Source organism: Lygodium microphyllum, chromosome 22 (genome assembly GCF_053477565.2).
Source record: "Lygodium microphyllum isolate KBCC chromosome 22, Lygodium_microphyllum_v1.1.10, whole genome shotgun sequence".
In the NCBI taxonomy this organism is placed as follows: Eukaryota; Viridiplantae; Streptophyta; class Polypodiopsida; order Schizaeales; family Lygodiaceae; genus Lygodium; species Lygodium microphyllum.
In genome coordinates, this window is record NC_141156.1 from 39,112,684 (window position 1) to 39,133,006 (window position 20,323).

Sequence of the window (20,323 nt, forward strand, 5' to 3'; positions counted from 1 at the left end):
AAATTTGAGGGCTGATCCCAAATACAGATGGCCAATCAAATTTCAGCATGGAAAACTGTATGTTCACACACATGGTGGAATGCCAAAAAAATTAGGGGCCTTTTTTGACATGTCATGGCCAAGTTTTTGCTCCTCTCTTCTGGCTTGCCCAGCACGGATACTTCTCCTTCATGCCATGTCTTCTCTTTGGCTCCTTTCTTTGTCCACCACTAATGTGAATGAGATGGCGGACAAGTTACAACTCTTGGGAAATCCTTGTAGATGGGTGGAAAATGGGATTTTTCACCCTTTTGTCCACCGTGCAAGTGTGAACCCACCCTAAATCTACCACGCTTCAAAGTTTTGCAAGAGTACTTAACGGGAAATGATTGTGAGGTGCACCGGCAGTTGGCAGTCAGATATTTTGGCGACCGGGGCAGCCGGTAGACAAAAGCGCAAACGCAGTGGGGCTGCTGGATGCTTGTCTGTGCCCTTTTGCCTGTGCAAGAACGAGAGAGAGAGAGAGGATTCACGGAAAAAAAAAGAGAGAGAGAGAGAAGATCTTTTGTTTGGCTAGCATTGCTAGATGAATCCCACGGGAGAGAAGGAAACGTAACATCTCTGCTTTTTCTTCCCCTCCCCCTGCTCCGGGAGACATGTCACTTTGACGGTCGAAATCTTCTGCTCCAACGTTTATGACGGAAGCTGAAGAAACGGGAGGAGATGGCCGATGACATTTCACTGTCTTCCGAGCACCAAGCTCCCGCTGCCGCTTCGACAGAGCAAGAGGTATAGACAACAATTGAACTCCCGTGTCACGTACTAATTACTGCCTATCAGCTGTTCTATAGCGAATACGCTCTGTAGATTATGTAAATTGCCAGCACTGCTGATAAGACGATACTATGTAGAGCAGTATCAACTGCTAGAATTGATAACAGCGAATCCTTATCATTTTGGTTTCCAAAATTTTAGCTGGAGGCGATGCCTATGCGTGTCTTGATTTTTTGATGTGCATGTACATTGGACAAATAGTACAATTGTTCGACTTCATTGATGGCCATTTGATATGTGACATTGAAACGAAAACATGTATTTTTGACTCCCTTCTTTTCATATGCAAAGACCCGAGGACACATAAGCATTTTTGAAGACGAATGCATTGATTGTAGCTACTAAAAGTCTCTACAGAGCAACAGGTATAGAGAACAATCAAACTCCCTTCGCAGGTTCTAATTACTGTTTATCAAGCGTTCCAAAGCAACTGTGTGGACTAGCTCTGTAGATTATGTAAGAGTGCCAGTGTTGCTGATATGAAGAACAGTATCAACTGCTAGAATTGACAACAGCAAAATCCTTGTCATTTAGTTTCAAATTTTTTAGCTGGAGATGGTGTTTATGTTTGTCTTGATGTTTTGATGTGCATGTACATTGGCCAAATAGCACAATTATTGCACTTCATTGGCGGCCATTTGATATGTGATACTGACTCAAAAACATATGTCTTTTCAACTGCCCGTGTTTCATATGCAGAAACCTAATGAGCCTAGTGGATTCATCTTCAAAAATGCTCGTGTGTCTTTACAATCTCAGACTGCAGTTTCAGATGTGATTGTCTACTAAAAGTTTCTTTTATTCTAGCATGGCTGATTGCATTGATTGTAGCATGAAATTCTCTCCAGAATTTTCTTATCTGATCCGGTTAATTTTAGAATCATTTTTTAAATCTTTCCGAACAGAATACCAGGTCATTCATGGCTTGCAGGAAACAGTTCAACATGGTCCAAAAGCCTCATAAATAATTCTTTTTGATTGCTTTCTTCTCATGTGCAGATATTTGAGCTGTCTACCACTGTTGATCCCAGCTACATCATTAAACTTATACGGCAACTACTGCCTACAGTTTATACAAAAGAGGTGGACAAATGTTGTCCTGAGAATTCTGATGACAGGCTCAGCACACTTGAGAAAGTGCAGGAGCACACTGGAAGTACTGAAAGAGCATTAGATCTATCAAGAGAAGAGGCTGATGCCCATGTTTCAGATCCTGTAGAACATAGGGGAAGGATGGAAGACAGAAATATAGAAGGCTCAAGCTTTTTGGACAATGGGCATGAATTATGTGGCTCTTTTAAAAGTGACAATGCAACCCAGTTAGCACTGCCATCTCAAAAAGAGATGGACTCTACAGTTCCTGATATGGGAGCCTTAGATGTGTTGGAAGAGCAGAGGGAGGAGGCTGGCTGTCTGCTCTGGGATCTTGCTGCAAATCAGTCGCATGCAGAATTTATGGTAAATCTCCTTTTCTAAGGCCATACTAGCAATACACTAAGAATGATCATCAGGGATGTCATTCGGTCTCTTTATGGTAAATCTAGTATTCTACTAGCAATACACTAGGAATGATTATCAGGGATGTCATCTGGTCTTTATCGAGGTTTGCTTTGTCTTCTCAAGGTTTGTGACAATTTTGTAATGGTCCCAAGTTTCTTATTGATAGAGAAAGCCCATGAATGCAAACATTCACGCAGAAGGGATGTAAAGCTCATTTCTGATAGTGCATTAGCTATAATGAATTATTGAATATGTGATATCTCTGGAACCTCCACTTCATGAGTGATTACACATCATAGATAGATGCGATTTGTATCTCCAGTACCTTTGACATTTTATTTGATTCTTCAAGAAGTAGGGTAACATTATGTGCTTAACTTACAAGGAGGCATCTCAGTAGTGTACACTTCTTTTCAATAGCAAAGTTTTACATATCTAAGGTTGTAGGTATTGCTGACATGTTTTATTTTTAAAGATGGTTCGATCTGTACAAAGATGCAGTAGGATTTGTCAGTGGAAGAGAATAGTATTTGAGTTTAATTTAGTTATTAGTTTGTTTACATGCTAATTCAACCACTCACTGGCTAATTATTGATAAAAGGTCAGGGGCAATGGTCATAAATGGGTTGGAGGCGTCCTGGCCCTTCTTTTTTTTCTTCCCCTTTTGTAACGGGAGAATTGGATGTTTGAGCTTATAAAACATTGGCAACACCATCAAATTCCGGATGCAGTTTGTAGAGAACAGAGTAGGTTGCATGTTGCAAAACTGACCTTGGGTCTGTATCACTCAAAGAATGAATGAGTGAATTGTATTAGTCGCCTTGAAATGGATATTTTGCAACTAATGATCAACGGAGGCTTGTACATAAGCTGGTGTCTCTCATACCCTAGGAGATGTTCTATAGGAGGTAACCCTTTGTAAGACTTCCTTTGAGATGCATTGAGCAAGTGTTGAGCATTTGAGTATGCTTTGGTATTGTCATTGTCCTAGTCTAGATTGCTTTCTCATAGCTGCCTTAGTCCCAATTGAATGGAAGAGGAGAGGGTTTTTGGGGATGCAAGGTAGAACTTGAAATAACATACCAAATATGCGTTTGCGCAAACCACGATTTCATCACCATACTCCATGTTAGATAGTCAAGGCCTTTAAGCTTGTCAATAGTGTTACAACATGAAGCAGCCATTGATAGATGATATACAAGAGAGGGGGAGTAGAGAGAATACTTGGGGAACTTTTGATAGTAAGCCTAATACCAAGAGTTCAACAGTTTAAGCATGAAATACCAGTTCAATAGTAAAGATAAGAGAGAGGAACAAGATGTGAAGTGAGGGTAGAGAACAAAAGCATGACAACCTTCCCTTTAGTATATAGATCAGGCTGAAAATGTAGAAGCGAGGAGAATGCAAGTAGGCGCTTGTGGGAAAGAAAAAGGAAATGATTGTATGGAAGATGAAATCATGAGCAGTTGATGAGAAACGATGGCTGGGAGATCAAAACACAAAGTGCAACGATGAAAATGCGGTACAACACTGAAAACGCAAAGAAAATAGCCCGCCCAGCAGTTGTAAACTGTTGTGTAGCTGTCAGATACGAGATGCCCAAAACAGTAGGGAACAGAAAATTCGTAGCAGTCAGGAAGAGTGATTGGATCTGAAATAGCAATCAAAAACACAAAGAACACCACCTCGGCAGGATGATCTCTGCACGATTCTTTTGACTTAGCTACCATCTCCCCGGCTTGATGGCTTCTACACTAGCCTTCTTACATCAAGGACGTGCTAGAAGCTTCTATGGGAGGAGCTTGCCCTACTTGTTTTGGAGCATGACAAGTGCGCCAAAGAGGTTGCTAGTGGATCTACCTCCACCAAAGCTTTTGTTGCAAGTTTGGGAGGGGGGAAGAAGAAGAAAGGGAAGTCGAAGGCTAAACGACAAGAGAGTTCTTTTGGCTCTGATTCTGACTCGGAGAAGCCTTATTGCCTATAATATGGGAAGGGGACCCATCCAAAGGAGAAATGTTGGAAGAAGTATCCTCACCTTCGTCTGGGAGCGAGGGATGGAGCTACAACATTTGAGTTTTCTACCTTTACTCTAATGGTTACCCATGAGTTAGTGTTCCTTCATATCGTTTAGTTGGAGGAGCCTTTTTTAGTGGTTACCTTGTCTTTTGAGAGGCCTTGGCAATGTCTAGTCATATGACTCCATGAGGTGATTTGTTGTAGGATCTATGCCCTTCTCAGGGTTTTGTCACTATTGGTAACATTGTTTCGGTGCCTACTAGTGGTGTTGGCACTCTGTCTTTGTTTCTTGACCGTGCTTTGAGCTCCCTTTCCCAAGGCCTTTATGTTTTGGACTTGGGGCTTTCCACTCCTCTCAGTTTATAGCCTTACTAGGCTTGGTACTCGGGTTGTCTTCACTAAGCAAGCCATTTGTATTGAGGATTATTCTACATGGGCGGCTATCACGACAGGTTGACAGGAGAGCGGACGTTACTGGCTCCATTCCCCTCCTCTTATGCAAGGTGAAACCAGCCTTCCTTCTCGGATAGGGTGGTTTAACTTGATTAAACACTTAATTACAGCAATTAGCAAATGAACATAAACTGAAATGCTCACTTTACCTTCATAAACTTGGACAATGGACACCTTGTTGGCCCCAAAACTGGCGCCCCTTTCGATATTTCTTTAATTTCAATTGTTGATGGATAAATTACAAGCCGAGATTTCACAATCTCCTTGGCTGATTCAAAAGCCCCTTGTTGTTCCAATAATCAGCAAAGCATTCGGGCAAATTGCCCCTTGATTTTCGCCCAGGACTTGCTCTAATGGAACCCCAACTGGTCAAATGCTGCCCCAAATTCACAATAGATGGGCTGGCATCTGAAATCCTCACAATTCCATGAATTTCCGGTGCTGATTTCAATGTACAATGCCTTTGACTGATGGCACGGGTCCCAAGGTGGTTGCTAAACCCTAATTACTGCTGTAATTTAGGGTTTACAGCAGTAAACTCTCTGCTGTCCACCAAATTTGGCTGTACTCTGCTACCCATGGCTGAAAATTGCCGAGAATACTTGAGCATAGACTGGAGGAGATGAGAGAATGCTGTAGAAAGAGAGAAAATCAGCTGAAATGTATCTTTTGATTCGTAGCTCTGATGACAAATCTGATGGCACCAACAGCTTCAAAAGGGGGGTAAAACAGTAGCTCGGCTGGCGAGCCCTCCTCTCCTACCGTCGCCTCTCTTGAGGCGGAAGAGAAAACCTGCTGCCCCCTATTCTGTCGCGGCGCGCGATCAGTCGTCGTCGCCTCTGAGAGCCAAATCTGATCACCTCCTCTCCCTCCACCAAGCTCCGAATGGCTGCCATTCAGCTTCCACCACCCTTCAACATCCTTCTCCCTAGTTGCATGGGAAAGTTTTGCCAAGTGGTAGCCTTCCTAATGCATTTTCAGCCATTAAATTAATTTTTCAGAATTAATTAATTTTGAAAATTAATTTCAGCCCTTTTGACCCTGCCCAAAATTAAATATGCCCGTCTGGAATAAAATTGGCTAGGCCATTTGCAACTTGGAGTGGTTCCCAAGCTCTATTGACCCTTAGACTAGCATTAATTAATTAATTAATGCTAGTCCCTAGTGTTACCACCGACACTTAATGGCCAAACAATTGTCCTAGGGTCCAACCTAGCACCAACTGACCACCAAAACCTAGTTGCCATAACTTAACACAACTTTGCCTTTAACACCCATTGCATCCTCGGGGTCCTTGGCCCGTTCCCATGAAATAACTGCCATGTGCATCACATGTGCTAAACAACCTTGCACATTTGATTAGTAACTTAATCAAATGTTACTAGCAAGATTAAAGCATCTCAAAATTTCACGTCTCCGTGACACAAGGTCCTCCGTGGCAATTGTCTATTGGTACACTTCCCTCCATCCCTTTGAGAGGGGAACGACCTTTGTGATGTGGCTGTGGATTTCTTGGCCCCTAGTGCTTCAGAGGGGGGTTTCCTTAGGATCGTGAGGAGCCTCTTCATCGGCAGTCTACAGACTTCATTGACATTGGCATTTCTCTTGCCATCCCAGGATCCGTTTCTTGCTTGGCCTTCTGTCACATCGAGGATCTGAGAGGGGGCGTTAGTAGTCATGTTTGTCATGCCTTGTCACATCCTACCTATGAGCCTTTGATGAGGACTTTAGGAGTTCTGACTTGTCTGTCACTTGTTTTGAGAGAGGAGGTAGCTCATTCTAGAGCAGTTAGTTTATTGCATGCCAGTGCATTCTCTCCTCTAGTTGAGATTTTGTGTGCATTTCCCGGGCAGTTTCTGCATATAGTAGTTGCCTCACCTGTCAAACATTGTCCACTATTTTTGGGATTTGTTTTGAGCATTTTTGGCATTTGCCAGCATTAAAAGCTGGTTGGCCATATTTTTGGCTCTAGATTGTAGTTGGCCAGTTTTTTATGGGTGTGCCTATATTTTTGGCACTTCTCCCACTTGGCAAATTCTCTCTCCTAAATCTTACTCCTTCCTTGGCAAGTGCACACTCCGACTCCATCATCTTCTTCCATCTTTGGTGCTGTTGTCCATCATCAGCCTGATTTGGTGCCCTCATTGACGCAGTGGGCTGCATGCAGGGACTGATCAGTCCTCCTTTTGTATTCAGCATTTGTTCCTTGTTTGGTGCAGGTTTCTTTTCTTCTTTCCTTCCAGATTCTGTGTGTGTGTGTGTGTGTTCCTGTTCCTTCTTCCATTGCACACACTCTCACATTCATTTCTAATGATGCACTTGCAGGCTGCTTCTTGGCCTTTGATATCCTAGATTCCTCTGTTCTCTGTATCTCATACCATTTGCCGAAACCTACATAAATATCTGCTTTGAGAGCATTTGATGCATCATCGTTCTTGTTGATCTAAACAAGTTGTTGAAAGCATCTCACTCCCAATTTCATGTAAAGAAAATGATATGGCAAACAAGGAGAAAGTTGAAACACAAAATGTATGACACAAAACACAATATGTAGAATGTTGAATGAGAATGAGTGAACAATGAACCTTGGTGCCTTAAGGACTGGGGCAGAGGTAACTGAGAATGGTGTCAGAGTGTACTGTACATGTGACAGATCCTGAAATGTAGCAGCGACAGTCCATGAGAATGGTGTCAGAGTGTACCATACATGTGACGGATCTTGAAATGCAGCAGCAACAGTCCATCAAGGAGGAAGATGATGTGGGTGGTAGTAGAGGGAGCAGAATGCAGTCATAGTCACAAGTGATGCAAAATGGGATGATGACGGGGGATGGGGAGGAATTATTGTCATGGAATGGGATGTGGATGGAAATAAGCTACCATCCCTGCAATCCTCAAGTCCAAAAATGACTGCCACATGTGTCTGCAAGTTATGCAGTCCTCTGGAGTGTGCCAGATTTCAGGGGAGCAGTGGATCAGCAAAATACAGTATAATGACAAAAAATGCAGCTGTATCCTTGTGCAACGATGACTCAGCAGCTCACAACAGGTTGTGGGTGAAGATATCATTAGGGTGGCCTGCGCTTGATCAAGATGCAGCAGTAGCAGCCTGAAAATGCACCATGGCTCTACACAAGCAGACATCAGCAGGGCAGCATTTTGGTGATGGCATGGCAGTTTGGGCACCAGTTAAAGGTCCTCTCTTCAATTGATTGACAATGTCTTCTAGCTGAATGGCAACAGCTTTTGATGGTGGCAGCAGCTCCAAGACGGGCTATGCACAGTAGTGAAAGGAGATGTCATTTTAGCCGAGTGTAATGATGAATGATCAAAGTGGGGATGAATGGTATGTCTGCACCTGACTCTATTTGTAGAGGGTTTTGGAGCATTTGTCCCACTATTACAAGGATAAAACTATTTAGTTTTGGTAATTTGCATTAATCACTTTTTGGGGCTTTTAGGGACAATAAAATAGGGTGATGCACTGTAATTTGAGATTAGTGCAAACCCTAATTTTAATGGTTCAACATTCTACATTCTCATGAACTTTACAAGCAGTAAGCGAAGCTGTCAAGATTTCTTCTCTAGATGGCAGAGATTGCAAAACGTCAAGGGACTTCCTTGGCTCATAGACATGCATTGGTTGTGCATGATGTCAACTATACAAACATTATAATCAAATGTTGGTTTGATGTCATGTTTCTCTCTCATCATATTGAATTATTCTTGGCTTTTAATGGCCAGGCTAGCATGGGTGCATGCTATAAGAAGGCATGTGAACATTATAGCTCTTGACTTCACACATTGCTTCCGTATACCTTGAAAACCTTTGTAGCTATCTAACCCTTCTGATTCTGTAGGCTTTTATCATAGTAGTTCCAACTCACAATATCTTTAATGCACAGCCTTTGAAAACTCAAAGACATCTTGTCCTTCTGTAGGGGAGCCACATCTGGTATACGTGTCTTTGTCAGGTGTTGAAAATGGAAAGGTCTGCTTCGAACATTTTTTTGGTGAGTTCGGTACATAATACTTGGCCTGTTTCTAAGGCTTCTGCCATGTCAGAAGCTTTCAAATTGTAAGCAAACGTGGCAGCTCACAAACACACATTCTCCAGTGGCATTTCTCCCAAACGGTTTTTACTCTTCCTCACCAAAACTTCACCAAACTTATTCTGCAATGAGTGCTGTCCAACAAATTACATGTTGGACTGGCAAAGGTGCAAACCTTTTCCATGCTTTAGCAAGAAAGCCACACTTAGCACACATATCTACTACTATACTCCTAATACAAGTATCTGTCGTGCATAAAAGCTGGTCTCTTTCTAAGGCTCCTAAACCACTACAAGCTTTCAAAATGCAGTGAAAGCGGCATCAGCTGGAAAAATACCACCATGCATTGTTATTTGTTCAAAGCAAATGAATGCTTCACATTAAGCCCATGTTCCACCAAATTGCAGTAGTGGTTTCCCTGAGACTCTTTCTTGTTTTAAGAAGTCCGTCAGGCTTCTTGCAAAGATCCATATTGGTGGTGCTACCAAAAGAAGGGTTGTCTTGTAAGCCTGTTTTAGCAAGTTAAGTGTATAGGCCTTGGCCTCTCACGCATCTTGCAGCCTAGAACAAGTTCTGAGCAGGGCAACAAAGGTATAATGACTAGGTTGTCATTATCCTCCTGCAGTTTGTTGTAGAGATGTAAGGCTTGTTGAAATTCAGAGCAGTCGTTATAACCTGAAATAAGGCAGCTCCAAGAATTCTCATACTGATAAGAGAGTGTTGGAGATGTGTGAGCATCTGCTGAACACCCACATTCTAGCAGTACTGGTATAAGGCCATTGCCAAGAGTATGAAGTGAATCCAGCTAATGCCCTCATGTACAAGCATACGAGTGCAGGAGTTTTCTTCTTGCTGCAGTTCTATATTAAGCCAGTGACTGTCTTGTCAGTATTGATGTTCTGACTACACATTTTCAGAAGGGCCATTGAGATCCTTGGCCCTCAATATTGCACCATCTACAGCAAGCGTGCAAATGCTGTCTACATAGACTGCTTCTTGTTGCAATAATCATCATCATCATTATGCACCTGATCAGCATCGCCATCGTCATCTTCATCATTATCATCATCAATGGCATGAACTTTGAGGGATAGCTTGAAGTGTGGATAGGTTGTCTTAATGAAGGGACATGGTTTGTTTTAATTTAAAAATGTCCAGTTTATGGTCTCATGAGTCTAATCACCAATTTGCCATAGCATGCATGATCCTTTAACAAGTATGTCAGATGTGCAGGTTCTATAAATAGAAGAGCATGATACACAACTTTGAATGCAATTTGTTGCGCTACCAGTTAGCCTAATTTGCTTCCACTTTTTCGCACTTGGCTAAACTTTACTTTTCTGTGCTACGCGCTATGCTAAGAATGATCCGAACTTGTACAGGTGAATCATCAAATATTGGATGTGCTTCTTGCTATTTTGGACGTCTCACATACAGACAGATTAAGGGTAATGTGTATAAGCATACTGTGGTTGTGTGAGTAATATTTCATAGGCATGTAGCGTAGACATACCTAACAATGTCTTAAGGAGATATAACATTCCTCTGTAGTTTATGGCTTTGCGTGGATGCAGGAAATCTGCTTAGGAATAATGGGAAATTTAGCTTGCCACGCTGCTCCTGTAAAGGCAATTGTCCAAACCAAAGGTTTGCAGAGTAAGATCGTCCAGAGCCTCTTTGTTGATGATGCACCGAGCCTTTCTGAAGCATGCAGGTAATGCTCTTTTTTATTACAAGTGCTACAGAAATTCTACAGTTGAAGGTTCAGTCATCATATTCTCTTAACTTCAAAGGTTTTAAAATCATGCAAGACTTACTGTCAAGTGGCACTTGCATCACCTGAAGCTTGTGACTTGTGACAGCAGCTTGCATAACTACTTGTACTGTACTCGGTTGACTAATGTGTATATTAGAGGCTCCAGTTGTAGATTCGTTTTACAAACAGTATTTGGTCTCATCTTTGCCAATTCTTCAAGTTTTATTTGATTAATTAAAAGTTTCAGATCAAAACATTTAAATCTCAAAAGGGGTAAAATATAGGAAAGAGTCCTTGAAGTTTTTGGAAACACTAGGGCAGTAGGCTTATCTAGGTTTGAACATCACCACATGATCTAGCATCCTCTTTCTGCAGGTTGCTGAGTGCAGGCCTTCATAGCGAAGAAGTCGATAATTGGGTTGGGGCCATTGAATCTCGGGAAATTCTGGAACGTATAATATGGATTACTTCAAACACAATGAACTCTTTGCTTTTAGAAAAGGTTTGTCAAAACCTGTCGGCTTCGATTGATTGAGGAACTCCATACAATGGGTCAGCTACAACACCTGGTTTGCTTCTATTTGCTGATCCAAAATGATTTGGAGTCTGTCTGGCAGCTTTCTAGAAAAGCTTAATGGGGACAATTAAATATATAGTTGATCCTTAAATTCTTTTTTTAGGCTTTAAAAACATAGATTGAGATTTTGTTTAAGGAGATGAACTGACTGGACCATAATACACACACTTACATGAGGCTAGGGCTTGGGAGCATGTGTATGTGTGTAAAAGAGTAGGAGCATGTGAGCTTGGCAATGTAGATTGTGCAGATGGGGCACACATTTGGATTGTAGATGCATGATCGAAAAGAGCATCAATGCAGTCTGATTTACGTTTGGAGATGTTAGCATTGTTCATCACATGGGTTGTGTGGGGAGTTGTATGGGCATTTCTTTGGGCAGCTTAATCAGCTGAGCTAGGCATCTCTCTCATTACTGCGTGGATCTTTTGTGATGCTGCCAACTTGTATTTTTGGCCTCTATTCTGCTAGCTAACCTGGTTCCATTAGCTCTACTACTGCCCTATACATGTTCTCGATATCGTCTATTTTCAGCATCTGATTGTGTGCTGCATCCTGTTGGAGAGGGGGAGATTGGGAGCACTCTACTGGTTGCCCACAGCTATGTGGTGTCTACCACTCTCATGCTTTGGTATATGGACTCCATTTCCCGAGCTCTTTGTCCCTGAGTTGATCTGTTCTTGTCTTTCTGTTCAGTTAATTGTGTATACAGCAGCTTCTCAGTTTTGCTTCCATTGCTCTGTATCTGTCTCACATGGTATCAAAAGACGAAGTCATTTGGTCCTGGTGCTTCTGCTGTGATTGACTGCTGTTACAGGTCTCCTCCACACTACTCCACTGCTTATGAAGCCATAAACCGTTGCATTTTACTGCCGTCTATCGCTTGGCTGGCCTGAATGCATCATCCTTTAGCTAGGTGACTTCTTATAGCTACTGGTTGAATTGTTTTCACCCTGCTGTATGCTGCTGTACCTTACGTTTCAACAGCTCTGCCTTTGCTTTGATCAGGCCTGCCTTTGTTCCAACTGCAGTCGTTTTGGCTGTTTCTAGTTGTTGATTTGCCTTGACTTTCATCAAGCTTGCATTTTCACTAGTGGTGGTATTTTCGACCTGATCTACACCAAAGGAAAGGTTCATAAGTGTTGGTTGTTGTATCTAAGCTCACTACAGTCACTTCACTTAATGTTCCTATCTCTTGCCTTGGTTTGAAGTGTTATTTCTATCGAATTGTTTTCAAGTGAGTGGAAAGAAGAGAGGGAATCAAGTGTACTTTCTTACTTTAACTGTTGAACTTGTGCTTTTGGGCCTATTAACCATTAGTTGCTCTCGGTATCTGACTATTTCTACTCTTCAAGGTTCGACATCAACATTGACCTACTACCCGGGTATCCATGGTCCTCTCTAATTGTCATTGTTGTATGTACTATGGTGGGTCCTTTAGTCACCCATGATCTGAGAAAGGAGTAAGCATTGTTTATTTCATGGGTTGTATGGGCAATCATATGGGCATTTCTTTGGGCAGCGTAGTGGGGTTGAGCAAGGTGCCTTTCTTATTGATTGGAGTTTGGGTGGATCTTTTGTGATGCTTGACACCTTGTTTTTTTAGCTTCTATTTTGCTGGCTGACTTGGATTGCATTAGCTCCACTATTGTCGTGTTTATGTGCTCTATCTCCTCCATTTCATTGTTTAAATGCATGCTACATCCTATTGGAGAGAGGGAGATTGGGAGCTATGTATTGGTTGCCCATAGCCTTGTGGTTTGTACACACTCTCATGCATTGGTATATGGATTCCACCTCCCAAGTTCTTTTCCCATGAGTTGATTTGTTCTCATCTTTGTATTCCGTTCATTGTGTATATAGCAGCTTCCTTATTTTGCTTTTGTTGCTTTCTATCTCACTCATAGAAGAAGTAGGTTGAAAGTTTTGACTTCATTGTCTTATCAATATCTTCATTCCTACTCTTTTATGTGGCATCTAGCCGCTAGGGATACCCTATATTTCGCTGAAGATAAATGAATGAATGGATAGATAAAAGGCTCAATGCCGCATCGTGTTGGAGAGAGGGAGATTGGGAGCAATCTACTAGTTGCCCACAACCTTGTGGTTTGTACGACTCTCATGTGCATTCCCTTCTCGGATCGCAGTCAGCCATTTTAGGCCTCTTTTTGGTACAGTCGGCCAGTTTTGGGCCAGGTCGGCCAGTTTGGAGATTGGGGGGCTATATATAGCAGTCCCCCCCATCAGTCCCACTGTCTTGCAGATTTCAGCACATTCTCCCTCCTCTCCCACTCTGGCATTGGTGCTGCCATTGTTTCCAGCCTGATCTGGTGCCCTCATTGACGCTCCGGGCTGCATGCAGGGACTGATCAGTCCACACCTTTGTATTCAGCATTCATTTCAGTCAGTGCAGATTTTCTTCCTTCATTTTCTGCTTTCTCTCTCTTCCTCTGTGTTCGTGTTTCTTCTTCCGTTGTGCACTCTCACATGGTATCAGAGCCTAACTAAGAGCATGTGGAACCAGCCTTCCTTCTCGGATAGGGTGGTTTAACCTAACTAAGCACTTAATTACAGCAATTAGCAAATGAACATAAACTGAAATGCTCACTTTACCTTCATAAACTTGGATAGTGGACACCCTGTTGGCCCCAAAACTGGCGCCCCTTTCGGTATTTCTTTAATTTCAATTGCTGATGGATAAATTACGAGCCAAGATTTCACAATCTCCTTGGCTGATTCAAAAGCCCCTTGTTGATTCAATAATCAGCAAAGCTTTCGGGCAAATTGCCCCTTGATTTTCACCCAGGACTTGCTCTAATGGAACCCCAACTGGTCAAATGCTGCTCCAAATCCACAATAGATGGGCTGGCATCTGAAATCCTCACAATTCCACGAATTTCCGGTGCTGATTTCAGTGTACAATGCCTTTGACTGATAGCACGGGTCCCAAGGTGGCTGTTAAACCCTAATTACTGCTGTAATTTAGGGTTTACAGCAGTAAACTCTCTGCTGTCCACCAAATTTGGCTGTACTCTGCTACCCATGGCTGAAAATTGCTGAGAATACTTGAGCATAGACTGGAGGAGATGAGAGAATGCTGTAGAAAGAGAGAAAATCAGCTGAAATGTATCTTCTGATTCGTAGCTCTGATGACAAATCTGATGGCACCAACAGCTTCAAAAGGGGGGTAAAACAGTAGCTCGGCTGGCGAGCCCTCCTCTCCTACCGTCACCTCTCTTGAGGCGGAAGAGAAAACCTGCTGCCCCCTATTCTGTCGCGGCGCGCGATCAGTCGTCGTCGCCTCTGAGAGCCAAATCTGATCACCTCCTCTCCCTCCACCAAGCTCCGAATGGCTGCCATTCAGCTTCCACCACCCTTCAACATCCTTCTCCCTAGTTGCATGGGAAAGTTTTGCCAAGTGGTAGCTTTCCTAATGCATTTTCAGCCATTAAATTAAATTTTCAGAATTAATTAATTTTGAAAATTAATTTCAGCCCTTTTGACCCTGCCCAAAATTAAATATGCCCGTCTGGAATAAAATTGGCTAGGCCATTTGCAACTTGGAGTGGTTTCCAACCTCTATTAATTAATGCTAGTTCCTATTGTCACCACTGGCACTTAATGGCCAAACAATTGTCCTAGGGTCCAACCTGGTACCAACTGACCACCAAAATCCAGTTGGCATAACTTAACACAACTTTTGCCTTTAACACCCACTACATTCTCGGGGTCCTTGGCCTGTTCCCATGAAATAATTGCCATGTGCATCGCATGTGCTAAACAACCTTGCACATTTGATTAGTAACTTAATCAAATGTTACTAGCAAGATTAAAGCATGTTAAAATTTCATGTCCTCGTGACAACACGGAGGAGCTTCCATCAACAAATAGACACCATCCCCTTCTGCTGCTGTTGTGAGTTCTTCCCCATCAGCCAGGCGGCTCTTACTGCAGGTCCCAACCTTTAGGTTTGCTGCAGGCGTCTTCTCCAGTGGCTGCCTCGTCACCATTTACCTCCTCTTGGTTGCGTTTTGCTGCAAGGCGGCCTTCTATGAGCTGGACGACACTCCTCCTGGTGGTGTTTTGCTCTTCAGGCGGTTTTCTCCTCCTCTGGCGGCGCTATTCTTGCAGACAACTCCACCCTAGGCTGCGTTTTGGTGTCTGACGGCTTCTGCATCAGCATTTGCATCATCTCCAATTGCGTCCACAGCTTCTGGTGCTTGGCGACCTGAGTTTCTTGCCGTTCAGAGGCTGATCGGTGGTTGGTGACCCTTCTGGGGGTTATCACTCGGCATTGGCAAACTTTCTTTGGTGTGTTTGGTGTTTGCAGATTTGGAAGATGTCTTATCAAATTTCAGGCTTCGATGACTTAGAATATGAGCTTCTTTCTCATCATTCCTTTGAGCGGAGACGGGATTATCAGGAGTTTCGTGATCGATGACGGGAGGAGTCTCCTCGCACCCGTCCTTCTTTAGTCCATGTATCTCGGAGGGTTCTATCTACTGTGAAGGTTCCATCAGCAAAGATTGCTTCAGATGTCCGTATGCCTTCCTTGATTCCCTCGATACAGGTGCCCATACTCCCTTCCTTTCCGAAGGAAGATAAGTTGGATGGCTCCAACTACTTCCTTTGGTCGTGCAAGGTGGAGTGCATCCTTGACACATTCGACCTATGGGAGCTTGTTTCTTCCCCCATCGACTGTCCCTCGGTGGATCCGTTAGATGGAGCTTCCATGGACTGTGCAGCCTTGTGGGATAGGCTCAACTCTCGAGCCTGTTTCTTTCTCTTAATGAGTCTTCACGACTTTGTTCTTGTTCATGCTCATAGGTTAAAGACCGCGGCGGAAGTGTGGAAGAAGCTTGTGTCTTTGTATTAGCATAAGACGTTCGCCCACAAGATTTCTTTGGAAAAGAAATTGCGGATGCTCAGTCTTGATGTTTCTTCTTCCATGAAGGAGCACATCACGAAGATGGAGGATATGCGAGGCGAGCTAGCCTCTCTCGGTCGGGTGATTTCGTCCGAGGATATGGCGATGATTCTCTTGACTCAGTTGCCATCTATACCAGCCTCATTATCTCGAGGACCCTTGAGAAACTCCTATGGGAGGAACTTTCCCTGCTTGTCTTGGAGCATGACGAGTGTCTCAGAGAGGTGGGTGCTAGTGGCTCCACCAAGGCTTTTACTGCAGGTACTGGTGGTGGCAAGAAGCAGTAGTAGCAGAAGGAGAAGGCCAAGGACACGAAGGAGGAGGACAAGAAGGATGCGAAGGAGGAGAAGCCCAAGTGTCCACACTATGGGAAGGGCACTCATCCCGAGGCGAAGTGTTGGCCAGAAGTACCTCTATCTGAAGCCCAAGGAGGAGGACTCAAAGGCGGCCCCAGCCACGATAGTCTGCTTTTGTACATGTCTTTGTGGAGGAAGATACAACCCTAGCTTCTACCACTCAGGAGAAGCCTTGGCTGGCGGATATTGGAGCATCTTCTCACATGACCTTTCGGGAGGATTGGCTTCAGGATCTTCGTTCGAGAGGGGGCATTGTCACCATTGGTGACAACTCTACAGTTCTTGTTCGAGGCGTGGAGACTTTACCTATGTTTTCAGACAGGCGGCCTTCTTCCGCCAAAGTTATTTCTGTACCTGATTTGGGCTTTAACCTATTGTTTGTGCATGGTCTTACTCAGCTAGGTACTCGAGTCATTTTTTCCCAGGATTCAGTCATAGTGGAGGATGCTTCTACAAGTGATGCTCTTTGGACAGGTACACAGGAGGGTGGGCTTTACAAGCTCACAGCCTTGGCTGCGAGGGCTTCCCACGAGCTTGGGCTGCTTTGGCATGCTCGTTACGGGCATCTGATCCTTGATGCGATACGGCGGGCTTCCAGGAGGAAGATGGTGGAGGGACTTCCTGATTTCCCTCCTCTTCACATTTTATGCCCAAGCTGCTTGAAGGGCAAGCAGCATAGGCAGCCTCACCCACAGGTTGCTTCCAGGAGGCCTCTTCACCGCTCGAGTTGGTTCACACTGACCTTTGCGGACCTATGGGCATGGCCTCCCTTGGGAAGACCAAGTATCTGATGCTGATTGTGGACAACTTCAGTCGTTATGTGTGGCCTTATTTCTTGGAGTACAAGAGCGAGGCGTACTCCCGTTTCTGCGAGTGGAAGGTGTTTGTGGAGACACAAACTACTTCCAAAGTTCATGGTGTTCGAGCTGATCACGGTGGTGAGTTCACTTTTCACATTTTCTCTCAGTTTTGCAGGGATCACGGCATTTAGGTGGAGTATTCCCATCCGAACACATCATCAGAGAATGGTGTGGTGGAGTGTGCGAATTGGACCATGGTGGAGATGGCCCAATCCATGCTGGAGCATAGGAGTCTACCTCATTCCCTTTGGGGTGAGGCGGTGGCTACAATGATGCATATTCGCAACCGCTCTTTGACTTCGGCATTGCAGGACATGACTCCTTTTGAGGCTTTCTTTGGGAGGAAGCCTTCTGTGTCCCACTTTCGCATCTTTGGATGTGATGCTTTTGTCCATGTGGACAAGAAGAAGAGGAAGACGAAGCTCGACTCTAAGTCGAGACAGCTTATCTTCGTGGGCTATAACATGACCACGAAGGGATATCGGCTCTACGACCCGACGACTTGGAAGATTGAGGTGAGCAGGGATGTGATCTTCGATGAGGCTTTAGCCTTCGAGGATCCAATTGATGGTTCTCTTACAGGTGCTGCTTCGTCATCGACAGACCCTCCCCCACCTTCTTTCCCTACTCTTCCTTCCAAGATGCCTCTTAGCACCTCTCCTCCTTCTTCAGCTCCTCCCCCTCCTATTCCTCCTTTTGTTCCCTCTACTTCGGTTTCCCCTCCCCCTTTGGCGGATGTGACTCCTTCTTCGAGTACTTCCACTCCTTCAGCCTCCCCTCAGGAGTCTTCTAGGGATACACCGCCGTCAAATGGGGAGCCTTCTTCAGATGAGGAGGATCTACCTTCCCTTAGCGAGGGGGAGTCCCTTTCTCAGATAGGTGTTTTGCAGGTTCCGGAGGCTACTCGGTCTCCCTCGCATTAGGAGTCTCTCAAGATTCCTTTGTGGTATCACCAGCTTATGCAGAATTCATGTGTTACTCACTTTCCTGCTTCTTCTACAGCCCGATTATGGGCCCCGTAGGATAGTTCCCTCTGTGTGAACTATGCTCTTATGTCCCAGATTCTTTAGGATTCTGAGCCTTTCACTATTGAGGAGGTTCTTGCACAGGATGTTTGGAGATAGGCTATGCAAGTAGAGCTTGATTCCATCGAGCGAAATCAGACTTGGGACCTTGTACCGCGTCCCAAGAAACGGAAGGTGATAGGTGTGAAATGGGTCTTTAAGACCAAGTATCTTGCAGATGGCTCCTTGGACAAGCACAAAGCTAGGCTTGTTGCCAAGGGTTTTGCACAGCGGGCGGGTTTGGATTACTTTGAGACTTTTGCTCCTACAGCTCAGATGTCCACCATTCGAGTTCTTTTGGCTCTTGTAGCTCACCACTGTTGGCCTGTTTACCAGATGGATGTCAAGTCAGCCTTTTTGAATGGCGTCCTTGAGGAGGAGATCTAGGTTTCACAGCCTCTAGGTTTTCTTGTGCAAGGGAAGGAGGATCATGTCTACAAGCTGCGGAGGGCCCTTTATGGCCTAAAGCAGGCTCCTTGTGCTTGGTACCAGAGGATTGACTGCTTTTTTCTACAGAGTAGTTTTCAGCGCTGCGATCATGACCCCAACCTCTACTTTAGGGTTGTGGGTGACTTTTGTGTTTTGCTGATCTTGTATGTGGATGATCTTATTATTACAGGGAGCGACACTCAGTAGGTGGAGCACACTCGGTCTATTCTACGGCAGGAATTTGACATGACGGATCTAGGAATCCTTCACTTCTTTCTTGGTCTGGAGATCTATCAAATGGCACAGGGCATCTTTATATTGCAGCACATGTACATCTCCGAGCTTCTTTCAGAGTTTGGTATGGCCGAGTGTCGGCCTATTTCATGCCCCATGGACCTTGAGTCCAAGATTTTGGCAGATGGCATTCCCCTTATTGATTCCACCTGTTATAGGTGCCTTGTTGGCTCACTTATCTGGCTTCTTTACACTCGGACGGATATCTCTTTTGTGGTGGCTTTGTTGTCTTCTTTCATGAAGACTCCTACTCAGGATCACTGGCGTGCAACCTTGCGTGTCCTTATGTATTTGTAGGGGACTCCATCCTACGGGATCATGTATGGAGATGGGACCACTCTTTTTGGATGGAGTGATTCTGATTGGGCAGGTGATGTGGATCCGAGACGATCCACTACAGGTTATGCTTTCACCCTTGGATCCGGTGCTGTCTCTTGGAGCAGCAAGAAGCAGCCTACTGTGGCACTTTCTTCTACAGAGGCTGAGGATCGGGCCTTATGTTTGACTGCTATGGAGGCAGTTTGGCTCTGTCGTATGATGGCGGAGATTGGCTTTTCCCATATAGGACCTATGAAGCTGCGCGTGGATACCCAAAGTGTCCTTGCTCTAGCAAAGAACTCGGTGCTTCATGCTCGCACGAAGCACATTGAGGTTCAGTACCACTATGTTTGAGAGTGGATCGTGGATTCGGAGCTGGCGGTGGCCTACTGTCCCACGGCGGACAATGTGGCTGATTTCTTCACGAAGTCTTTGCCTCAGGCTTCTTTGCTTCATCACATGCGGATGTTAGATCTTCAGACCCTCCCAGGATCTGAGAGGGGGTGTTAGCGTGCTCTATTTCATTGTTAGTTTGTCATCTCCTGGTTGTGAGCTCCTGTCAAAGTTTGGCAGGAGACAGAGGAGCTTTGTCAGTTTGTGTTGCTGTTTTTGTTGTGCATTCCCTTCTCAGGTGGCACTCAGCCATTTTAGGCCTCTTTTTGGTACAGTCGGCCAGTTTAGGCTAGGTCAGCCAGTTTTGGGCCAGGTCCGGCAGTTTGGAGGCTGGGGGGCTATATATAGCAGCCCCCCCATCAGTCCCACTCTCTCTCTTGCAGTTTTCAGCACACTCCCCCTCCTCTCCCACTCCAGCATTGGTGCTGCCATTGTTTCCAGCCTGATTTGGTATCCTCATTGACACTCCGGGCTGTGTGCAGGGACTGATCGGTCCACACCTTTGTATTCAGCAT

At 44.5% G+C, this 20,323-nt stretch overlaps 1 protein-coding gene across 1 annotated transcript in view; it reads left to right on the forward strand.

Annotated features, from left to right (window-relative positions):
• Positions 1–470: 470 nt before the first annotated feature.
• LOC148017047 (ARM repeat superfamily protein) overlaps positions 471–20,323 on the forward strand; it is a 58,243-nt gene continuing 38,390 nt past the window's right edge. Inside the window, exons 1-5 of the mRNA XM_087663476.1 lie at positions 471–768; positions 1,813–2,271; positions 10,217–10,282; positions 10,409–10,548; positions 10,966–11,092. Coding sequence (XP_087519602.1) covers positions 703–768; positions 1,813–2,271; positions 10,217–10,282; positions 10,409–10,548; positions 10,966–11,092 — 858 coding nt within the window. The 5' untranslated portion in view covers positions 471–702. The remainder of the gene's footprint in view (positions 769–1,812; positions 2,272–10,216; positions 10,283–10,408; positions 10,549–10,965; positions 11,093–20,323) is intronic.